This window comes from Anabrus simplex, chromosome 1 (genome assembly GCF_040414725.1).
Source record: "Anabrus simplex isolate iqAnaSimp1 chromosome 1, ASM4041472v1, whole genome shotgun sequence".
NCBI lineage: Eukaryota > Metazoa > Arthropoda > Insecta > Orthoptera > Tettigoniidae > Anabrus > Anabrus simplex.
In genome coordinates this window covers 492527404-492549256 of record NC_090265.1, presented here as the reverse complement: position 1 = coordinate 492549256, position 21853 = coordinate 492527404, and the positions used below count along the sequence as shown (strand labels likewise).

Below are 21853 nucleotides of genomic sequence, written 5' to 3'. Positions count from 1 at the left end.
GTCAACTGAGTAGAGGTGGGTTCAATTCCCACCTCAGCCATCCTCGGAGTGATTTTCCGTGGTTTCCCACTTCTCCTCCAGAGAAATGCTGGGAAGTTATCTGCGATAACTTAAGAACGCGGCCAATTCCTTCCCTCTTCTCTCCCTGTCCCTTCCAATCTTCCCATGCCTTCACAAGGCCCCTGTTTAGCACAGGTTTATGCGAGGTACTGGTCTTCCTCCCCAGTTGTATCCCCCAACCAAAGTCTCACGCTCCAGGGCACTGCCCTTGAGACAGTAGATGTGGGTTCTTTCGCTGAGCCTGAGGGAAAAACCTACCCTAGAGGGTAAATAGATTAAGAAAGAAAGAAAGAAAGAAAGAAAGAAAGAAAATATTTCAGTTGTGAATCTCTGTTTTTACAGGAAATGAATCAGAGTTTAAAATACCGATTTTTAATTTTCATCTACTCTGTGACAAGAGACCACCGGGCGTTCTAACTCCTCGTTTAGTAATTAAATGATTATTTAAATTTTAGCAATATAAGTCATTGAAAGTTCACGACTAATACAGCATTGAAAGAAAACAACTTTCCACAATACGTAATTTAATAGGCCTATAAATGCTACAATGCAATGCGATCGTAGTTCAGTCACAAAAAAAGATAAAGGGAACAAACTAACTTTCCTCCTTACAGCAAGCTTGGCTACCCTTCCATCCATAGTGAAATTGGGATCACCTGTGATCAACCGCTTCAGCCAGTAGGACTTTGACGATTTTTCTTTGCAATTAAGTTACAATTCTTTTTGCGTCACGCCGACACAGATAGGTCTTATGGTGCCAATGGGATGGGAAAGGCCTAGGAGTGGGAAGGAAGCGACCGTGGCATTAATTAAGGTACAGCCCCAGCATTTCCCTGGTGTGAAAATGGGCAACCACAGAAAACCCTCGTCAGGGCTGCCGACAGTGAGGCTCGAACACACTATCTCCCGGATGCAAGCTCACAGCTGCGTGCCCCTAAATGCACAGCCAACTCGCCTGGTAATTTTTCTTTGGGTATTGCCACAGACACACTACTTCTTCACAATAAATCACAACACATTTTGAAGATAAACCGTACGCGTACAACAGTTCACATCGAGAAGGAGGTATAAGGGGTATGGGTTGTGCAACGTAGTTCGACGTTGTCAAATTGTTCCTTGTTTCTCCTGATGGAAATTTCCCAAGAACTATTTCTGGTAACTTCTGAGAATTTCCATTTTTGTTCCTAGTGTAAACAGATCTTGAGAAATGAGAAGGTAATTCTGTCGAGCACATCAGATACTGGAAGAAAATCGGCTTCTTTAAAATAGATTAAAAAGGCATCAGATAGGCAAATATACTCAAAATAAGCACAAACCCCTGAAATAGGCATTTATAGGCACAATAAAACCAACACAATCTAGCTTAAAGGACCCCAAAATAGATTTATATCTCAAAAACCCACGTTTCTGAACACAGGGATAAAATAGGCAAATTCACATCTCTATTCATGACCACCAAGTTGTGGTCAGAGTCCACATTTGCTTGTGGGAAGGTCCTTAAATCTGAATCTCTGTGTAATCTTAATGAAGTCTATTTGATACCTTCCCATGTCTTCAGATTTTTTCCATGTATACAGCTGTCATTTTTGGTGTTTGAATTAAGTAAGGACTAAATTATGACATTGCAGAATTCCAGCTAGCCAACTTCCTCCTTCATTCCTTTGTTCCAGTCCTAATTCTCCTATGGCATTACCTTATCTTCCTTGGCCTACCAGTGCATTCCATTCTCCCTTCACAATGAAATTATCTTTTCTGTTTACATATTGTATTAAATCTTCTCTCTCTTCATATATATTTTTTTCGATTTCTTCCTTATCTGCTGAATTGTTAGGCATATAGTTCTGCACTGTTGTAGTGGGCATTGGCTTTTTGTCTGTCTTGACAGTAATAATTTGTTCATTATGCTGGCTGCAGTAGCTTACCTGCTGCCCTATTTTCTTATTCATTATTAAACCAATTCCTGCATTTCCCATGTCGATTTTATTTTGATAATTCTGTAGTCACTTGACCAAAAATCCTGTTCTTCCTGCCAGCATACTTCACTTATACCAACTACATATAACTTTAGTCTATCCAACATTCCACGCCGACTCACAGAATGTCAGTATTCATTTTCCTGATGATTTGCTCCTTCCCGCGTAGTCCCCATCTGGGCATAAGTTAGTTACAGCTGTAGCTTCCTGTTACCTTCAGCTGTGTACCAGTATCAACACAGATAAGCCATGTTAAATATTATTACAAGGCCATATCAGTCAGTCGTCCGGACTACCGCCCTTGCAACTTCCGAAAAGCTGCTACCCCTCTTTGGGTGAAGCATTCGTGAGTCTAATCTCCTGGTAGATTCCCATCCGATATGGTTGCACCTATAGCTGATTATCTGCTTCATTGGGATATGCAAGCCTCCCCACCATAGCAAGATGACATGGTTCATAGGGGAGGAGCTGTATGGTATAGGTTGCTGCAGTCATTTTAGGTATAGAATAGTCAAAAGTAGGTTTATTTCAATTTTTATCTGTCTCATAACCATACTCCTCACATGTCTTACAAAAACATAAAAATATACATTATTATTATTATTATTATTATCATATGTCATTTACAAGCATAATGTGCAAAAATATACAATGAACATATAAGTTAAAATACAGAAATAATTAAACTAGAATGTCCAGCTTCGACAACCAGTCCCCTGCACTTGGTGTCAATTTGTACAGATCCCATAAACCATCTTTAAATGCTGACAGAGGACAGCTCTCAACAACATGAAGCAACATCTGCTTCTCAGCACCACACTCACATGCGGCACTTTTACAATATCCCCACTTTTTCATCATACAGTATATCGGCACCTGCCGTGGCCTGTTCTGAAACGGTTGACTTTGACCACTCATGTCGTGGAAGATTGAAACCTGGCACTTTCTTTATTGGTTCTTCAATCAGAAAGGCATTGGTGGGTGGACATTTTTCCCATCGCTGTCTCCATGCTGCGTTACAATGAATTTTTCATGGGAATGTAGATCAGTCCAGAGTGGATTCCGGGATTTTAACCTCCTCACAGGTGAATCTCGTAAGTCATTGAACAAGAGTGAGCTCACTGTACCATTAACAACTCTGATGGTTTCATTGAGCTGTACGTCAGTCTTGCTCGAATGTACGCTGTTTTCCCACACAGGAGTGTAGTACTCACCAGCCGAATATGCTAGAGAAAGTGAAGCAGTGTGAAGAGTGTTTGGATTTGCACCCCAGTTATTGCCCGCTAGTTTATGCAGCATATTTACTCTTGTACTCAGCTTCTTTGACCCCCTGTGGGTGGGGGACGCAGATGAAGAATACATCCACGGTATCCCCTGCCTGTTGTAAGAGGTGGCTAAAAGGGGTGACCAAGGGATGATTGTATTAGAACCATGAAACTACTTGTAATTAGTTCCATCACGCGGGGAACACCATGGGTCGGTGGGGGGGGGGGGGGGCCTTAATTATGGCCATGGGTGCTTCCTTTCCTCTCCTTGGCCTTTCATATATCCCATTGTTGCCATTAGACCTATCTGTGCCGATGCGACGTAAAGCAAATTGATGGTGGTTGTAGTTATCATTATTGTTTCAATAAGCTATAAAATTATGTGGTCATTAGCCCATATTGATCTGGAAGATAATAAAGAAGACTCCCAAAATGAGCAATAAAATGTGAAAGAACAATCACTCGAGGAAGAATAAAAGAAGACAGGAATCATAGGAGGGAGAAGGGTATAAGGCCTAGGCCTCAAATGTCACACTGTCGACGAGCCAGAAAAAATAAAATAAAATGTAATGACCTCAATGTCCTAAGTCTATAAAACTTGGCAACAGTAACATACACTGACTGTTGTTATTGGTAGAGGTGTACTCTGTCTCTTTTGCTACTAATCTCCCTAGATGGCATTATTGCTGCTATTACAACATCTAACCTGTCAGTAACGAGTGCACAAAACAGCTATTGTTTCTGCCCATTTGCTCAATTTATTGGGGTCTGTATTTGATGTGGATTTGTCCCAATGATGTGTGTGTGCATAAACACCAGACAAGCAAAGTCCTTTTCATACAGGCCTTGAAGGCCCCCTGGAGGAGTGGAAGTTTAAGTCTTCCATTCCTTTTAACCTTGCTTTTAAGATATTGAAATGCTGTTTTAATTATTCATACTTCATTCAAACACAGTTGGTAGTCTGTAACTTGGCTGTTAATTGATTCACTGTCTGATATGTTGTAACTAGTTTGTTCTTTTTCCAGGTATACGGGGTGGAATGATGAGGGGAGCCATTAGTCGACCTATGCCATATAACCCTCAACCGCAGCGGGAGTTAATAAGTGTACCTGTGACTGATCAAACTCAAAATTATGCAGGTTATAAAAGACCTCATCAACCTGAAAACAACAGTTACTCTGCTCATTTAGAAGTGAGTGTCATTTTATCGATGAATCCCAGAACATATAATAATAATAATAATAATAATAATAATAATAATAATAATAATAATAATAATAATAATAATAAGATTAATAATAATAATAATAATGAGATTAATAATAATAATAATAATAATAATAATAATAATGGAAATAATAATTGTATGGCATCAGCTGCTATGTGTTGGCTGATTTGGTATCATTTAGACTGGCTGCATGTCAATTACAACATTCCATTTTACTCTTAAGAGATGGCAGAGAAACCTGGTATTCTTTTAGGTGATCTATAGTTCACTTTAATGAATGTTGTTGGGTGAACACCATATCTATCACAAGGGATCTTACGATCTGGCTTCATGTGTCATGGACTGCATTTTGAAAATCCAACTATCTCTGCTGGGCTTGAGTCCATGATCTTGGGATCCGGAAACCAACTCTACCATTGATCCACAGAGGGAACTACTACATCTAATGTGCTCTGGTACTCTTGCGGCAGATGCATTTTGTTAAGTCATACAGTTGGACAGCCTTCAATAATACTTAACAAGTTGACTGTTTGTTAAAAATCCCTTTCAGAACAATTTTCCGGCACACTGGCATAATCTATAACTGAGAGTATTTGCAGTGATGGTGAACACAGTCTTATTTTTATTATGACTATTAATATTATTCAAATATTGATGCTTGGTAAGATAAAGCAAGTAAATTTTATGAATCACCAAGAGATTTAATTGTGAGAGTACAGGCTAAAGATGTGCAGCTGAGACTGATTTCAGAGCTAGGTTAGAAAATGGAAGTCAGTGGTATGTATATTAAAACTTAATTGGTGGATTTGTAAAATTAATACGAAATCTTACAGGAACAAGAACATTTATTGGCATGTTAGCACTAGTTTGACTAAGTGAGTTGGCCATATGGTGAGGGTCGCAAAGTTGTGAGCTTCCATTCGGGAGATAGTGGGTTCGAACTCCACTGTCTGCAGCACATAAGATAGTTTTCCGTGGTTTCCCATTTTCACACCAGGCAAATGCTGGGGCTGTACCTTAATCCCTCAGCACGGTGGATTTAATTGCCCCGTCGCCTGTGTTGAGGGAGGAGTTCTGAGCACAGTGTTCAAACTTTCTCTGATTCATGCAAGGCTTTATTCAAAACAACACAACTTTGGTATTGTTTTACGGATTTCAATGGAATTTTTACATGTTTAGTAAACTCCGTTCTTTTGGAAAACATGATGCTATCTTACCTTAATAGTTGAGTTTGGTGTGGATCATCATGAAGCATCCCTCAAAGCAGAGACCTGCTTCGCAGCCTGGACACCAAAACACTGTCTCTCTCCAAATTTTCTGTCTGTAGCACATGACACATTGTTTGGTTGGCCTACTCTTTCCCTCAGTTGGTGGGATTCTCTCAGGGAAATGCCTTTCAGTGAGACGGGGCACATTTTTGTCCGAGGAATGGTGTCCAGGCACTTTTCCTTCAATTGAACCTGAATGTTCCACAAGCAGTGCCTGGATGGCTTCCATGCTAAATTTCAAATGATCTATTTTAGTTTCGGGTGAATTTCTCCAGCAAATGATCATTGCGTTCAGAATTGCAACATTTATTAACCTCCTGAATAACTTGATGTACCACTTCATCGACTTTTTCTTCTCTGAAAGATAGCCATCAAGTAGCTGATCATTCAGATCGACTCCACCCGTGTGATCATTCTAGTCGGCAACAGAAAGTCTTTTCTTTTTCCTGAACACTCTTTGTTTTCTTTGTGATGCTTTCTGCCTCATAGAATGTAGAAATCATTCTGACAACTTTCTTATCACGCCACTTTAGGACAGAAATCTGGTCGGAATGCCAAGCTATAATTTCCCCTTCTTTAGTTTTGTGTCTATCGGAACGTCCTTTCTGTTGAGGCGCAAAGTTCCTGCACAGTCAGGTTTCAATGATTTTAACTTATGAGATGAGCCAAAGCAGGTGAATTATAAAAATTATCCATCCACAATGCGTATCCTTTGTTGAGAAATGGTTCCACAAGCGAAAAAACAATAGCATAAGTTTTAGTTGTGTCCGTTGATGTGTGTGTTGTTTCAAATACAGTATCTTTGCTTGTGTATATTATAAATGATCAAAGATAGCCTGAATTTGACTCACATAATTTGTATGATTTTATGCCAAATTTTGCAGATTTTAGAGGCATATATTGCCTGAAAGTCAACCAACTCTGCCATAGGATTAGTGATATAATGAAGTTTGAGTGATGTTCCACAATTCAACACATTGTAAAATATATTAAATTTATTGGGCAAAGACCGGTTTCGACTCCTTTGGACTCATCAGTTCAAGGAGAATCTGATAACAATCATCATTAGGGTTGCCTACATACAAGGGCCTTCGCAGCTACCGTAGCAGTCCCCAGGCCCTCGAAGTCCCCACTGTACTTCAACCCTACAGGTAGTCCCCTACTTCGGCTGTCCAAACTCCATAGACCAGGGGATGGAATTAATTTATTCACACACATTTTTTATTTACAATAACCTGCACTGGTCGAATGCCCTCTAACATGTCATTTATTTTCTCTGTTGCTGTTTATTCTCTTCTTGAATATCTGTACAGATTTTGGAAAAGGATCAAACACTACCCCTGGTAAACTGTTCCACTCTTTTGTGAATGAAAATTTACCCCAATCACTTCGGATAAAATATCTTCTAATTTTATACTTGTGGTCAGTTCTGCCGATATAATTATTTTCCAACTGAAGCCTCTCACGGATTTCTCCCCATGCTTCTTCTCCTGTATAGGCTCTATATAATCCAGTAAGTCTAGTTTTCTCTCTTCTCTTACTTAAAGTTTCCCACCCAAGTTCCTCTTAACATTTCTGATACACTACTTTTTCTCCTGAAATCCCCTGTTACTAATCTTGCTGCTTTCCTCTGCACACTATCTATTTCTTTTATTAGGTATTCTTGGTGAGGATCCCAAACACTGTTTGCATATTCCAATTATGCACGAACCATACTTAAGTAACTTTTTTCTTGTAATTCTTTGTTGCATCCTTTAAGTAGCCTCATTATGACATGTAACGATCTGTATGCTTTCCCAACAATGTCATCAACATGACCCTTCCACTGCAAATTACTTTCAAATCTCACACCTAAGTATTTGCACTTGCCATCTTTTGGGATAACTACCTCATCCAAAGTATATTCAAATTCAGTTTTAAAGCTCCTGTTTGTAAATGTTGTAACAGTTGATTTGCCTCCATTAACCTTCATATTATTTTCTTCAACCCATTGTTGGATACTCTGAAGGTTTCTTTGTAATTCTGAACAATCCTTAATGTTATTTATTTCCCTATAAACAATTAAGTCATCTGCATACAATCTTATTTTTGATGTTATATTGTTCCCCAAACCATTTGCGTATATTAGGAAAAGTATCGGACCCTGTGCAATTCCCTTCCAAACTTTCTCTTCCTGTGATATATTATTTCCTACTTTGACTTTCTGAACCCTTGAATTTAGAAATGTTTTTATCCAACGTATAACCCTTACGTCCAATCCTATTCCCTCCAGTTAAAAAATAATAATATTCCATGTTCCACTCTATCAAAGGCTTTGGAAAGATCTATGGCTATGCAATCCTACTGGCCTCCTGAATCCAACTGATCTGATATGTCCTGCTGAAATCCCACCAGTTGTGCCTCACAAGAAAATTCTTTCTAAATCCATACTGGCTCCTCATGAACCAATTTTTATCATCACATATCCCTCTGATGTACTTTGCTATTAAACTCTCCAGAATTTTACAAACTATACTGGTCAGGCTGATTGGTCTGTAGATCTCTGGTTTCCTTTAATCACCCTTTCCTTTATAAATTGGTATTATTATAGATTACTTCTATTCCTTTGGTATTACACTATTATTTATGACATAGTCAAAGAGAAATTTTAAATAAGGCACTATATACCACCCCATTCTCTTTAATACCTCCGCAGTAATTTGATTACTTCCTGCTGCTTTTCCTTGCTGAAGCAGTTAGATTTCTCTGAAAATATCTTCATTTGTGAATGAGAAGCTTCTTGTTTCCCTATGTGTGTCTCCCTCTCTATCTTCTGTTACGATTTCCAACTCCTGACAATATTCTACTGAATCTCTGAATTCCCTGCTAAATATATTTGCTTTCTCAGTATCTGTTAAATAGTGTTCACCCCCTTCTCTCACCATTGTAGGAATTTGGATTCCTTTTCTCTTTTTTATTCCTAATATATGAATACAGCTTTTTCCATTTTCCTTTGTGGTCATTACCCTCTTGAAGTATGCCATTCATATAATTCTCTTTTGCTTCCTTTTTCTCCGTATTCAGTTCCCTCATTAGCTGTTTTCTAGTTTCTCTATTCTCCCTACCCTCTTTGATTTTTCTGTTTACTATTCTACATTTTCTTTTTAATTTTTTTTATTTTTATTTCCCTTGATAATAAACAGGGTCCGAGGTCATTTTACCCTTCTTAGCAGGTACAAATCTCTTCTCTCCTTTCCAAATGATTCCTTTAAATTTAGCCCAAAGTGTACCCACATTACTCCCTTCACTTATCCAACAACTGAATTGTGATTTAAGGTAAGTCCCAAATTCATCAACTTTAGTTTTTCTATATAATTTGTCTTGTGTGACCCTCTTATTAAGCATTTTTGGTACGAGTCCTATATCCATTATTACAGCCTTATGGTCACCTATTCCTTCAATTACGTCAGTTTTATCAAGAATTTCCTGTGTTTTAACCAAGAATACATCTAGCAAGTTATTGAGACGAGTCAGTTCTGGTACTACTTGTGTATATCCTCTGTCCCAAAGTAACTTTTTTGCCAGTTTCTGTTCATGGGCTTCACTTGCAGCTGGATTCGATTCAACTTCAGGCAAGTTTAGATCTCCCCCAATTATTACCATATCATTATTATTGTTTTTATGAGTATAATCTATTATTTTCTCAAATATTTCCATGTCTCTTTCCTCTCTTCCAGGCTTATATGTTCCTATAATTCCCACCTCCTTCATATTATCACAAACTAATTTTATCCCTAATATTTCATCCCTTTCATCGGTAAATCATTCATGTGAACAATAAGTTTCCTTCACCAGAATAAACACCCCCCTTCCATTTTATCTCCTCTGTCTCTACGATAGACCTTATACCCTTCTGGAAATACTTCTCTATTACCCACCCCTTCTCTCAACCACGATTCCACTCCTATCACCACATCAGTCTCATAAGATTCCATCAATGTACCGAATTTTAATTGTTTATTTACTACACTCTGATAGTTTACCAAGAGCAATCTCAGACCCCCTTCCTCCCTAAAACTTGACTGTTGCAATTTGGTAACATTTGACTCATGAGTTGAGAACTTCCCTGGAACCTAGATCCTTGTACATAGATCTTGATTTAAGGATCTGGGTTTTCTGGCAAGTTTCCCTGTAAGTGCCATTTTAGTGGTATGGGTTTTCTTAAGTGCAGATTAGTTTGCAAATCTCTGTTGATAATTGTAGCAATTTGTCTACAGAGAGTTGCTTTTCCATTACAATTCAGATGTAACCCATGCCTAGTGAACATTTGCCTGCCAAGACCTAAAGTATCTACGACATAGACATTTCTAAAACCCTTACATATTCTCTTGATTTTTACATTTACATCATGTGCAGCTTTGTCCACACACGAGTTCTCTAAAAGTTCATACCTGAGTGGCACATAAACTACAATTACTTTTGAGTCAGGTAGTTTCAAAATCTTACCTCTGAGGGTTGTAATTAGTTCCTCACCTTCATTTGCAGCAATGTCATTTGTACCACTCACAATCACCACATAGTTGTCCTTCTCTGACACAGGATCACAACTTGAAAGGACGTCTTCAGTTTTGGCACCTGGTCTTATTAGTCCTAAAACCTAAGTTTCTGGATTCTGCAGCTCATCCTTGATGCCTTCTGCCATACCCCGCCCTTGACTGTCTGCGTAGAGATGAATTTTTGGCTTTCTTGACTTTCGATTGGTTTTCTTCTTCTGTAGGTTACCTCTACTGGATTTAAAATTATTCGGAAAATTTCATGTGTCTTATTCTGGAACTTGTTGCAATGACTGAAATCTATTTTGGCACTGCAAAGAGTTTTTTCCCAGTTTAAATTTGTACATAGTTTCTCTCATATGTTGAACATTAGGCCTAAAATGGCTATGCCTCACTTCTCTCCACGGCGATCTTTCTTTTCCAATGTCTTCTTTATCTTCCAGATATCAAACACATGGCACTTTAAGAATGTTCTTGGACTTGTTGGTCTTGTTTCAATCTAATTAAACTGGATGAAATATATGCACTTTGAAATGAAATGCACGCAAAGGCATAAACTACTTGGCACTTAAAAAGTTCTTTTTTCTGGTTTAAAAAACTGTTGTGTGTTCGTGGAACACTGTATAGACTTGTTGGTCATGTTTCAACCTATTGGAAACAAATGCACTAGTTGAAAATATACACATCGACATGAAAATTTATACATTGACATGAAACACATGGCACTTTAATGTTCTTGGATTTGGGTTTTAAAATATTGCCGTATGTTTGTATAACTCGATACAGACTTATCAGTCTTGCCACAATAATCTGAATACATGTGAACCTTTTGAAACAAAACTTAATGACTAATGTTACCACACAATCACATGAAATGTTTGGTAATTTACTAAAGTTGTTGGATCTGGGCTAAAACACTGCGCGTGTGTTTAAAGTACGCAGAATGGACTTGTTGGGTTTGTTTCATCTACTTGGTTAAATGAATCGGTTGAAATATATACATTGGCTTGAAACGCTTGGTATTTTAAGAAAGTTCTTGGATCTGATTTAAAATTATTGCCGTGTGTTTGTGGAACACGGAACATAATTGCCGGTCCTGTTTCAATCATTCATAGTTGAAATGAAATACGTTTGACAATGAAACGTCTAGAAATTGCTTGTTTTAGTTTACGTAATCCTGCAGTGCTTTAGAATAGTATGGAATAAACTTATTGGTAGATTTAAATTGGCTGAAGGGCTGGGGGAACATCCTTCGTTATGGAACACTTGCTTATGCAGTTGTAACTTTCCTCAACTATTGTTGATGTAGAGTGGTGATGGTATAGCCTTGGCTTATGGAAATGTGCATTGAAGGTGGGTGTCCGAGGAAAAAGAAAAAGAAAAGAAAGAAATGAGATGAGAAACATTTGTATTGTGTTCCTGCTCGCGCTGACCTGCCGTTAGAAGAGTGAGTTGCGATCTCTTCAACTGCGCTTGTGTGTGTTGTGCTTATTGTTGGCTAGGAGAGGGGGGGCAGGGGTGTGGCTTGCTTTGAGTTGGTTAAGGTGTGGAGGGGGTGTGCGAGAGAGGGGAAGTGCTTTGTTGTCAAGCCCTTCTGTCTAGATACGTCTTGATATTGAGGGGATGAATGGCCTCGTAAAGAAAGTTTGTTTTTTTGGTGGATTCATTCAGATTATGATTAAAATTAACTTGTTGGTCTAACAATATGTAAAACATTTTTTTGGTATTGAATAGGGGTCCCTTTTCCATGGTTTCAATTATTTGTAGGTCGTTGTCTATGTCGGAAAATTTATGATTGGATTCGTGCATGTGTAGTCCCATGGCTGAATGTCTCTTATGTTTAACTGCATTAATATGTTCAATGTACCTGGTGTTAAAGCTCCTTCCTGTCTGTCTGATGTAACTTGCTAAACAAGACTGGCACTGTAATTTGTAAATGCCTGATTTGCCGAACTTCTCCGGTTTATTCACGGTCCCTGGATTGTGGAAATGAGAATGATTGTTGTTGGTTGTTTTGAATGCTATTTTTATCCCGTGTTTTTTAAATAGGTTTGTTATTTGGTAAACAGAATCGTTGTTGAAGGTAAAAACCGGAAAACAGTCCTTTTGTTTCTTTTCTTTAATAAGAGTAGATTTAGGTTTGTTTTGTATTTTAAATATAATTTGGTCGATGAACCTTTCATTGTACCCATTAGAAAGAGCTATTGTCCTGATGGTGTCTAGTTTCTTTTTTTAGGTTGAAACAAGATAATGGAATAAAGCTCTATGGACAAAGCTATAAAAGGCTGCTTTTTTGTGGGAGCTAGGGTGGATTGAGTGTTTTATAATATTGATAGTTTGTGTAGGTTTCCTGTAAATGCCAGAGGGAGTGTTGATCTCTGGTTACGGTTAAGTCCAGAAAATTTAGAGAACGGTTGGATTGTTTCCAATGTGAACTGTATATGGGGACTCAGTTTGTTCAATTCCTCAAGAATGGTTAAGCTCTTGGTGTGTCTTCCATCTAAAATTGTGAAGGTGTCATCGACAAACCTGGTCCAGAAAAAAATAGTTTTATTTTGCAGATGTGTGCATGTTCTAGGTGGTCTAGATAAATGTCTGCCATGATGTCCGATGTGGGGGATCCCATTGGAAGGCCGTTGTGTTGATATATTATTCCATTAAAAACAATATTGTTATTATTAAATGTAAATTTAACTAGACTGATGAATTCTTCTATTTCAAATTTACTCAGTTTACTATGTTGTTGCAAGTTACTTTGTATGATGGAAATGGTCTCGTCTAAAGGAATGCTTGTGTATATATTCTTGATGTCGAAAAATGCTAGTGGATGGTAAGGTTGAATTTTGAGGTTTTTGGTGTTGTTGCAAAATTATTTTGAGTTTTTAATGGAAGTTTTTGCTTGAAGGACATAGTGAATTAGTGAGACGTCAACTGTGATGTTCCGTTCTGGTAAGTACAAAGTCTGGAACTTAGTTTTTTGGTAGGACATAATCGGATAAATTTTGAAAAGTTTGGATGGTCCCTGATATAAATCAACTGCCTCATTGTTGTTGAAATGCATAAAATTACTATCTATCTATTGAAATAACAGACCCAAAAATTGGCATAGACAGAATAGAGTTTTGTATTATACCCATTAGCATACAAAGAGCAATCACAATGTATATCTTGTCCTTTGTGACTAGTTTCCAATCCCGCATTCTAGAACGAAGGGTAATAAGCCCCAAGATCTGATTCTTTGCTTAGCTTAAGAATTTGTTTCACAAACTATTATTTCCACTAACTCATCCGTAAAAAACATCTTGAAAACCTTCACACCATCACATTCCCCAACTGCTTCATTCTGAGGTCCTGTTCTATTTGACTCACGTAATTAGACATGTTTTCCCATCAAAATGTATTAGTCGTGACATGTACATTGCCATTCTGCGCACTGTCACTCGTATTTGATTCTGAACCGCGGACTTTGCTAAAGCGATGTCATCCACATCACTCAAATCACCATCTGAATTTAACAAACTTTCGTCAGAAATACTCACCTCTTTCTAAAACATCCTCTATTTCCACACTCGATAACCTGCACTTGCTTGTAGAAGCACCGACGGAATGTAAGTCAGCATGTAATAGGGAAAAAGGACCACAAAAAACAGTCTCAAGAAACAATAATGCAGCCAACCTAAACTCAATCCTAAATTTAATCAAAGGTACTTTTCCAAGACAATTACACTTTCTCCCGCACCCTTCAGCCCCACCTTAAGCCCTCTTCCTAAGCCATATTTCATTTCAATACAAGAACTTACTGATTTCCATGATTATAATTTTTACTTTATTCTTTGTTAAAAACCTCTTAGTATGTATATTCCTTGTATTATTAACTATTACCATAACATCTCATTTCACTTGTTATTCTTTAAAATAACATTTTCTTAGGATTTCGCCACAAATGATCTTTGCTCCAATACGGCTGATGATGACCCCTAGATGGGTCGAAACTAGTACCGTGTAATTTGTAATTTTGTGAATATATTGTAGTATTGAAAAGGTGGAAACGTTTACATTGTTATTATTATTACTTATATATTATTCTCAGTTCAATACGGACCAAAAACATCGACCGCACTCCATTAACTTTGTTTTGGACTTATTTATTTTCATCTTGTATTCCTTCCCCAAGACTATTGCTATTCACCAATTTGTCCAGATATTTTGCAGAGTCAGATAAAATAACAATATCATCAGCAAAACTCAGGGTTTTGATTTCCTCTCCTTGAACTTTGATACCCTTTCCATATTCCTCTTTGATGTCCTTTATTGCCTGTTCTGCGTAAATATTGAAAAAGAGAGGAGACAAACTGCAGCCTTGCCTCACTCCTTTCTGGATTGCTGCCTCTTTTTTGAAGGAACTCGTTTCTTATCACTGCAGACTGAATTTTTGTGTAAATAGTAGATAATTCTCCTTTCTCGGTATCTGATCCCGATCACCTTCAGAATCTCATACAGCCTGGTCCAATCAACATTATCGAATGCCTTTTCTAGATCTACGAACGCCATGTACGTGGGCTTGTCTTCCTTAATTCTGTCCTCTAAGGTCAGACATAAAGCGAGGATTGCTTCACGTGTTCCCACATTCCTTCTGTAGCCAAATTAATCTTCTCCCAACTCAGTTTCAACTTGTCTTTCCATTCTTCTGTAAATATTACGTGTTAAAATTTTGCAGACGTGATATACTAATCTAATGGTGTGGTAGTTTTCACAGTTGTCAGCACTGGCTTTCTTGGGAACAACATTCTGCCGAAAATCAGATGGCACTTCTCCCGTATCATACATCTTACACACTAAGGCAGTCAGTAATTCTGAGGGTATGTGATCAATTCCTGGTGCCTTGTTCCTACTTAAGTCTCTTTAAGCTCTGTCGAATTTTGACCTCAAAATTGGGCCTCCCATGTCGTCAGCATCAACAGCCTCTTGTTCTAGAGCACTATCATCTCCTTCTTTACTTTGATACAACTGTTGGATATGTTCCTGCCATCTTTCTGACTTGTCTTCATTCCCTAGAAGTGGTTTTCCATCTGAGCCTTTAATATTCATACACCTCATTTTCCTTTCTCCAAAGGTTGCCTTGATTTTCCTGTTTGCAGCATCTACCTTTCCTAGGGCCATACAGCCTTCAACATCCTTGCACTTCTTTTTCAGCCATTCTTCCTTAGCAGTCCTGCACTTTCTATCTACTTCAATCTTGATTCGCCTGCATTTTTTTTCTGCCCTCCTCATTTTTTACTTTTGTCATTCATCAATCAGGTGTAGTATTTCTTGAGTAATCCATTGTTTCTTAGGTGATCTTTCCTTTCTTCCTAACTTTTCTTCAACAGCCTTACTGATCTCATTCTTCATGACTGTCCATTCTTCCTCTACTGTGTTTCCTTCAGCCTTTTCATTTAGTCCCTGTCTTACATGTCCTTGAAACAATCCCTCACACTATTTTCTTTCAACTTGTCTAGATCCCATCTCCTTGCATTCCTTCCTTTCTTCAATTTCTTCAATTTCAGATGGCATTTCATGACCAACACGTTGTGGTCAGAGTCCACGTCTGCTCCTGGGAAAGACTTGCAATTCAACATCTGGTTTCTAAATCTCTGCCTAATGATAATGAAGTCAGTTGATACCTTCCAGTGTCTCCGGGTCTCATCCATGTATACAGCCGTCGTTTGTGTTGATTGAACCAAGTGTTAGCCAGGGCTAAATTGTGATCGGTGCAGAATATAACCAGCCTGCTTCCTCTTTCATTCCATTGTCCCAGTCCGAATTCTCCTACTATATTACCTTCTCTTCCTTGGCCTATCACTGCATTCCAGTCTATCATCACAATTAGATTCTCATCACCTTTTACATATGGTAAAGGTGGAACCTTTACACTTTCTTATTAGTATTGTGATTTTCAGTTCAACACGGAACAATTATGAAGTTTTAAACTTTAAATGATACCTATCTGATATGGTTGCACCTGTGGCTCAGCTACCTGGTTCATTGGGGCACACAAGCCTCCCCACCACGGCAAGGTCACATGGTTCACAGGGGTAAATATAATTAGTGTAAAATGGATTCTCCATCAGCTGTATCTCATTAATAAATAAGTAAATATATTTTATTCCATTTTGGGGTTTATCATTATGTAGATACTAAATAAAACACAGGTTAAAGCTTTCTTTTTTAAAAATTCTCCTGAAATTGGGGTGCGCAGATTATTCACATATATATGGTATTTACTAATGTAGCTAATTCAGAGAAAATCTTTTCAAGTGATGTGACTAGTTAGCACTGTTAATTGCCATCTGATAGAGCAAAATTGAAGCATCAAAATTTATGTGCAGGTACCCTAGACAGTGAAAATTGAAATTCCTGCACATAGTCGCTGAGGCCATACAATTACTAGTAGTACTAGTGAGGGGGGTATGAATAGCCTAGTGACTTAGCCATTGGCTTTCTGCCTGGACAGCTAAGGTTTAATTCCTGGTCAACCCCAGGTTGGTATTTTTACTTAAAAAATCATCTGGTGTTAGAAAACACATCTGGCCTGAAACCTGTAGCAAAAACCAAAAAATGAGCCAGGTGGCTCCAGTGACCGTAGAAAAACCTGGGATAAGCTGAAAAAAAGCAGTAGTAATAGTAGCATAATAAATAGAATAACAAGTGTGATGACCATCTCATTCATGTGTTAGTCCAAGGTTTGGATGTTCTCTGCCATCTGCAGGATTGCCACTACTAGTCGAAGCTGGGCTTGTTATTAGTGGTAATACGACAGTTGGCATGTTATTATTTGCATGACATTCCATCTCTGTTTTCTTAATCTGGGTTGTTTTAAGTGTACTATCATCTGTGCATAGACTTAAGGTGTTGAATCATCATCATCATCATAGAACCACTCTTGCGTGCCGGCTAGGGTGGTGTTGGAATGAGCCTTCGCCATCGTTGTCTGTCCAGAAGCCGTCTCGCTCACCACTGACTCCCAGTTTTTGCTTCTTCTCCCCACATCATCTCTCAGTTGGTGTAACCATCTCTTCCTAGGTCTTCCCACCGGCTTTCTTCCTTCAACCGTTCTTTCTAGGCATGCATCTGGTATTCTTGCACCAGGCATTCGCTTTACATGTCCACACCATGTTATTCTCAAGCCTCTTTTCTATCAAGTTCACTTCCAGTTCCATTCTGATGTCATCATTCCTTAGAGGGTCCTTGCATTTTTTTTTTTTTTTCCCGTCGTCAGTTCGTAAGAACTTCATATCACATGCTTGTAATAACTTCTCTCTCTCTCACTGTACATGTTTCTAGACTGTATGTGAGAATGGGCACAAAGTATGACTTGTACAGTGTGTGGAATATGTGGTTTGATCTCCACCATTATAGGATTTGTATGATAAACCAGCTAAAATGAGTGAAAATCACACAGTTGCTGTAATAACAAATTTAATATAGGCCTAGAATCTTGTAACATTTAATTTACTCAAGAGCAATAAGACCTGCATGAATTTAAGCATTTTTTAATTATTACAGTAACGAGATGACTGTTTTGTACGTTTTTGAAGAATGACTTACGTTGGACGTATCTCCTTGCAGTAAAACGCCTAGTCAATATTCGGACGCTTGGCTAATAAACTACCTCACGTTTATGTTAATTTGTGAACAGTTACTTGTGTTGCGACTATTTTCACACAATTATGGCATATGCAGCTCGAAATGGGGAAAAATAAATACATTAATATTGATAGAGGAAGCGGTATTACCTATTAAAATAACAACTCATTGTAAAATATCTCTGGTGTCAATTGCAGTTACAAAAATGATTTATATTTTTAGCATGAGCACTTAGTAAATGAAACTCTGCAATGTTCATAAATAAACTAGTAAACACTAGAGCACAACAAATAACAAAAACATTCTTTAAGAAACACTCACTAAATTTCAATCAATAATTTAAATAACCTATGCCATTTATGATGGCCATGTGTTTACATTCTGCAATCGCACACTGATGAAACTAGCACTCTGCAATGGCACTGTAATGGCAGAACATATGAACTAGCACATGTCAGCTCACTATATTATTCTATTCATTATGGTTTTAGTAATAAATTTAAATTGAATAATTGTTTAAATTTGTGCAACTGGTTCTATTGCAGTGATTGTAAAAGAATACATATTTATCTGATTTTTAGTTTAATTGTTACGGACTTGGTTTCTTTCAGTCCAAGGAATCTCCAACTCTGAAAAGGAAGACTTTTGACTACAATCGCTTGGGACCACGGCACAAGAATCCTAACAACTGTTCTCTTGAACTAAAGAAGGTTCCTAGAGGGATGAATAACATCACGCATCTTAACAATCATTTTGCTAAGTTTGGGAAAATAGTTAATATACAGGTAAGTTCGGTATTTTAGTGACTTGGACATCAGTGTCATGCAAATACATGCCTTCTCACACGTTTTTGTTCTGTGTCTGATTAATTATTGTAGAAGTCCGCTATAACGAGTGCGGCATATGACGAGAACCCCGTTATATTGACAGATTTTGTCTGTCCCTTCAAAATTACTACTGTATATTAAACTGTGTATTATCCTTTGGTTACAGTAAGAGCTCTATCACTGATGCATCCATTATTACAAGCGATTAAGCATGTGCAATTTTTCCGTTACCGACATTTATGCACCTAGCGATTATATTTCATGCGATCTATTATCTTTGGTATCCTTCCCTCGCTATGTCCACTAGCAAGCTCTCGTAGACATTTGAAGGCGATGCTGGAGTCGATTAGTAATACCAGTGGACTGCTGTTCCATTAAGAAAAATGGAAATGAATGAGGAGAACATGTTTTTGTAATAAATGTGTAAATAACATGTCCGATAGCAGTTGTTAATTCTTGAAAATAAAAGCTGAAGTAAATGATCGCTTAATTTTAATGCTAAATACTGCAATTAAGTAAGAAGTACACATGTCAAGATATGGCAGAGTGCATCATTGATTTCAGAGGTTAAATTTCGGAAAGCCTATTATCATGTAAATTTATAGCGAGAAGGTTATCATTTCTCTTCTGACGCTTGAAATATGTTTTCATGATTCATATAGTACGGTTAAGTTAGGTTAGGTGACACTGTTTGTATAAGAAAACTGAAACGTTTGCCACAAAATGTGATCACCATCTTCTTCGATACGGTATCTTTTTCTCGCTGTGTGCACGTGCAAGCTCTCTCGTCGACATTCGAAGGCGATTACATATAATCAGCTTCATGGTCCGTATCGCACTTAAACAGATTCACAACCAAGTATTTTTTATTTTCCACCTTGTCGATAAACTAAATTGCTTAAGGCAACTTATTGATTAAAAGTGGTACATGTTTCGTATATTATCAACATCTTCAGCCACATAAAACTGCTTAGATGAAACATTCATATATTAACAATATATATCAACATTGATACTTTACCAATATATGAACAGTATATGAGCCGCTGAGAGCCAAAGTGGTCTAAGTCAATTTTTTCCCATTCTGAGAAATTAAAGGTTTCACATTTCATTTCATGTAAATTCAGGCTTTACAAGAATTCATGATTCATTTGATGAAATACGCAGACGATATATTAAAATTATATTTAATAAAGACATTTTAGTTATTCTTTCTTAAATCGCTTTATATCGTTCCTAAAATTTGGAGTACCACTTTTCCTGTCAGCAGTTTACTCATAGCGAAAGGTAAAGTGGTACAAATCAAGAGTTGTACCACTCTTCCGAACAAGTTGAGTAAAAGGAAAATGTATAGGTTGTGTTTTAACCTCTAATATGGCAATGTATTTATAAAATAATTGTTGACGAAACATAATGTTGTACAGTAGATGTGAAACTGCACGTATGGCTTCCATTACAACTTTTTCTCTCACAGACTGAGTTAAAATAATTGCTCTGTTGTTAAATCTGGTCTAATAGTTCAGCAGTATGAACACTAATGAATTATAAATAAATTGTTTTGCCCAAATGTCAGCATTTCTGAAAATTAAATTATCATGCTGAAATTTAAACAGACTTTATAATGGAAGATGCCAGTTTACTCAATTTCACAATCTACGTCATCTTCCTCTTGTAATGGGTCGACATAATCAGGTCCATACTCCACAGCCAAATTCACAGTTGTCAGTTGATTGAAGAAAGTGTAGTGTACCGGAGGGATGTATGGGAGAGGGTCATCATGTCTCTCTTCATAGCCTCAGTGATAAGTCGCACAGCATTGTTGAGAGGGATGAGTTGAACACCACGAACGCGATGTGAAGGAGTAATGTCCATAGTTTTGAAAGATTCCTTGTAGAGAATGAGATGAAGAGAGTCTTTCTGAAAACGAAGCCATTGAACATGAAGCCAACTGAACTTTTCATTTTGCGTGTTCATTTTTCTAAATGTTACACTTTTCTCCATGTCTTTTGTTGAGACAAAGTCATTCAGAGCCATTCTATAAACAGCAAAGGGTTGTTTTCTCCTTGCCTTTTGAATGGTATTACACCAATCATCCAGACTGAAAATTTGAGCAGTTCTTGATTTTCTCTCGATAACTCTGAAATCCCGATCGTTTGGAAGAAAGGGATGTCCTGATAGCATGAACGTATGATCAACCACTTAGATTTCATTTATCAAGTTCTTTACTATTTAGAATTTCAACATGCAGAGTGAATAAAGACTATTTTTACTTTAATAACACCTGAATATTAAAAATCTAAATAAAGAAAACAATATCAATACTTACTAGCACAGTTACAAGGACTTTTTGATTTTAGAACATAAATAACAACAATATTGAACACAGAACAACACAACCACGTGGCCGTGACGCTTGACTTATACCACATCCTGTAAATGCGCTCCACTCTGGCGTGATGGCAAGAATCCATCTAGCACTCTCAAGCATCTCCCATGGGAGTTATCGTTATACCACTTCTTCACAACAAATTTTCATGCGTTATAAATACACTGGGTGGTATAACTCAAAAACTGACTTTTCTTGACTTAGACCTCTTTGACTCTCAGCGGCTCGTATATCAACATTGATACTTTGTCAATATATGAATGTTTCATTTAAACAGTGTTATGTGGCTGAAGATGTTGATAATATACAAAACATGTACCACTTTTAACCAATAAGTCGCCTTAAGCAATTTAGTGTATCGACAAGGTGGAAAATAAAAAATGCTTAGTTGTGAATTCGAAGCCGATGTCAGAGTCGATTAGTAATACTCGTCAACTACTGTTTCGTAAAACAAATTAGAAATGAAAGAGGAGAACTTGTTTTCATAACAAATACGTAAATAACGTGGTCGATAGTTGTTAACTCGTTACGAATAAAGGCTACGTAAACATTCGATAATTTTAATGTTTTACACTTAAATTAAGTAAGAATGCGATACATCTCAAGATATGGCTGAGCGCATCACTGATTTCTGAGGTTAGATTATATTTTCTCGCGTCTGGTAAAATTTTGATAAGGCTATTCCCAT

General features: G+C 37.5%; 1 protein-coding gene across 2 annotated transcripts in view; it reads left to right on the top strand.

Annotated features, from left to right (window-relative positions):
• The window catches only part of swm (Zinc finger protein swm), a 503429-nt gene that overhangs the window by 297726 nt on the left and 183850 nt on the right, over positions 1-21853 (top strand). For both annotated transcript variants that reach the window (XM_067135328.2, XM_067135327.2), the window contains 2 exons: positions 4324-4490; positions 18564-18737. In XM_067135328.2, coding sequence (XP_066991429.2) covers positions 4324-4490; positions 18564-18737 — 341 coding nt within the window. The remainder of the gene's footprint in view (positions 1-4323; positions 4491-18563; positions 18738-21853) is intronic.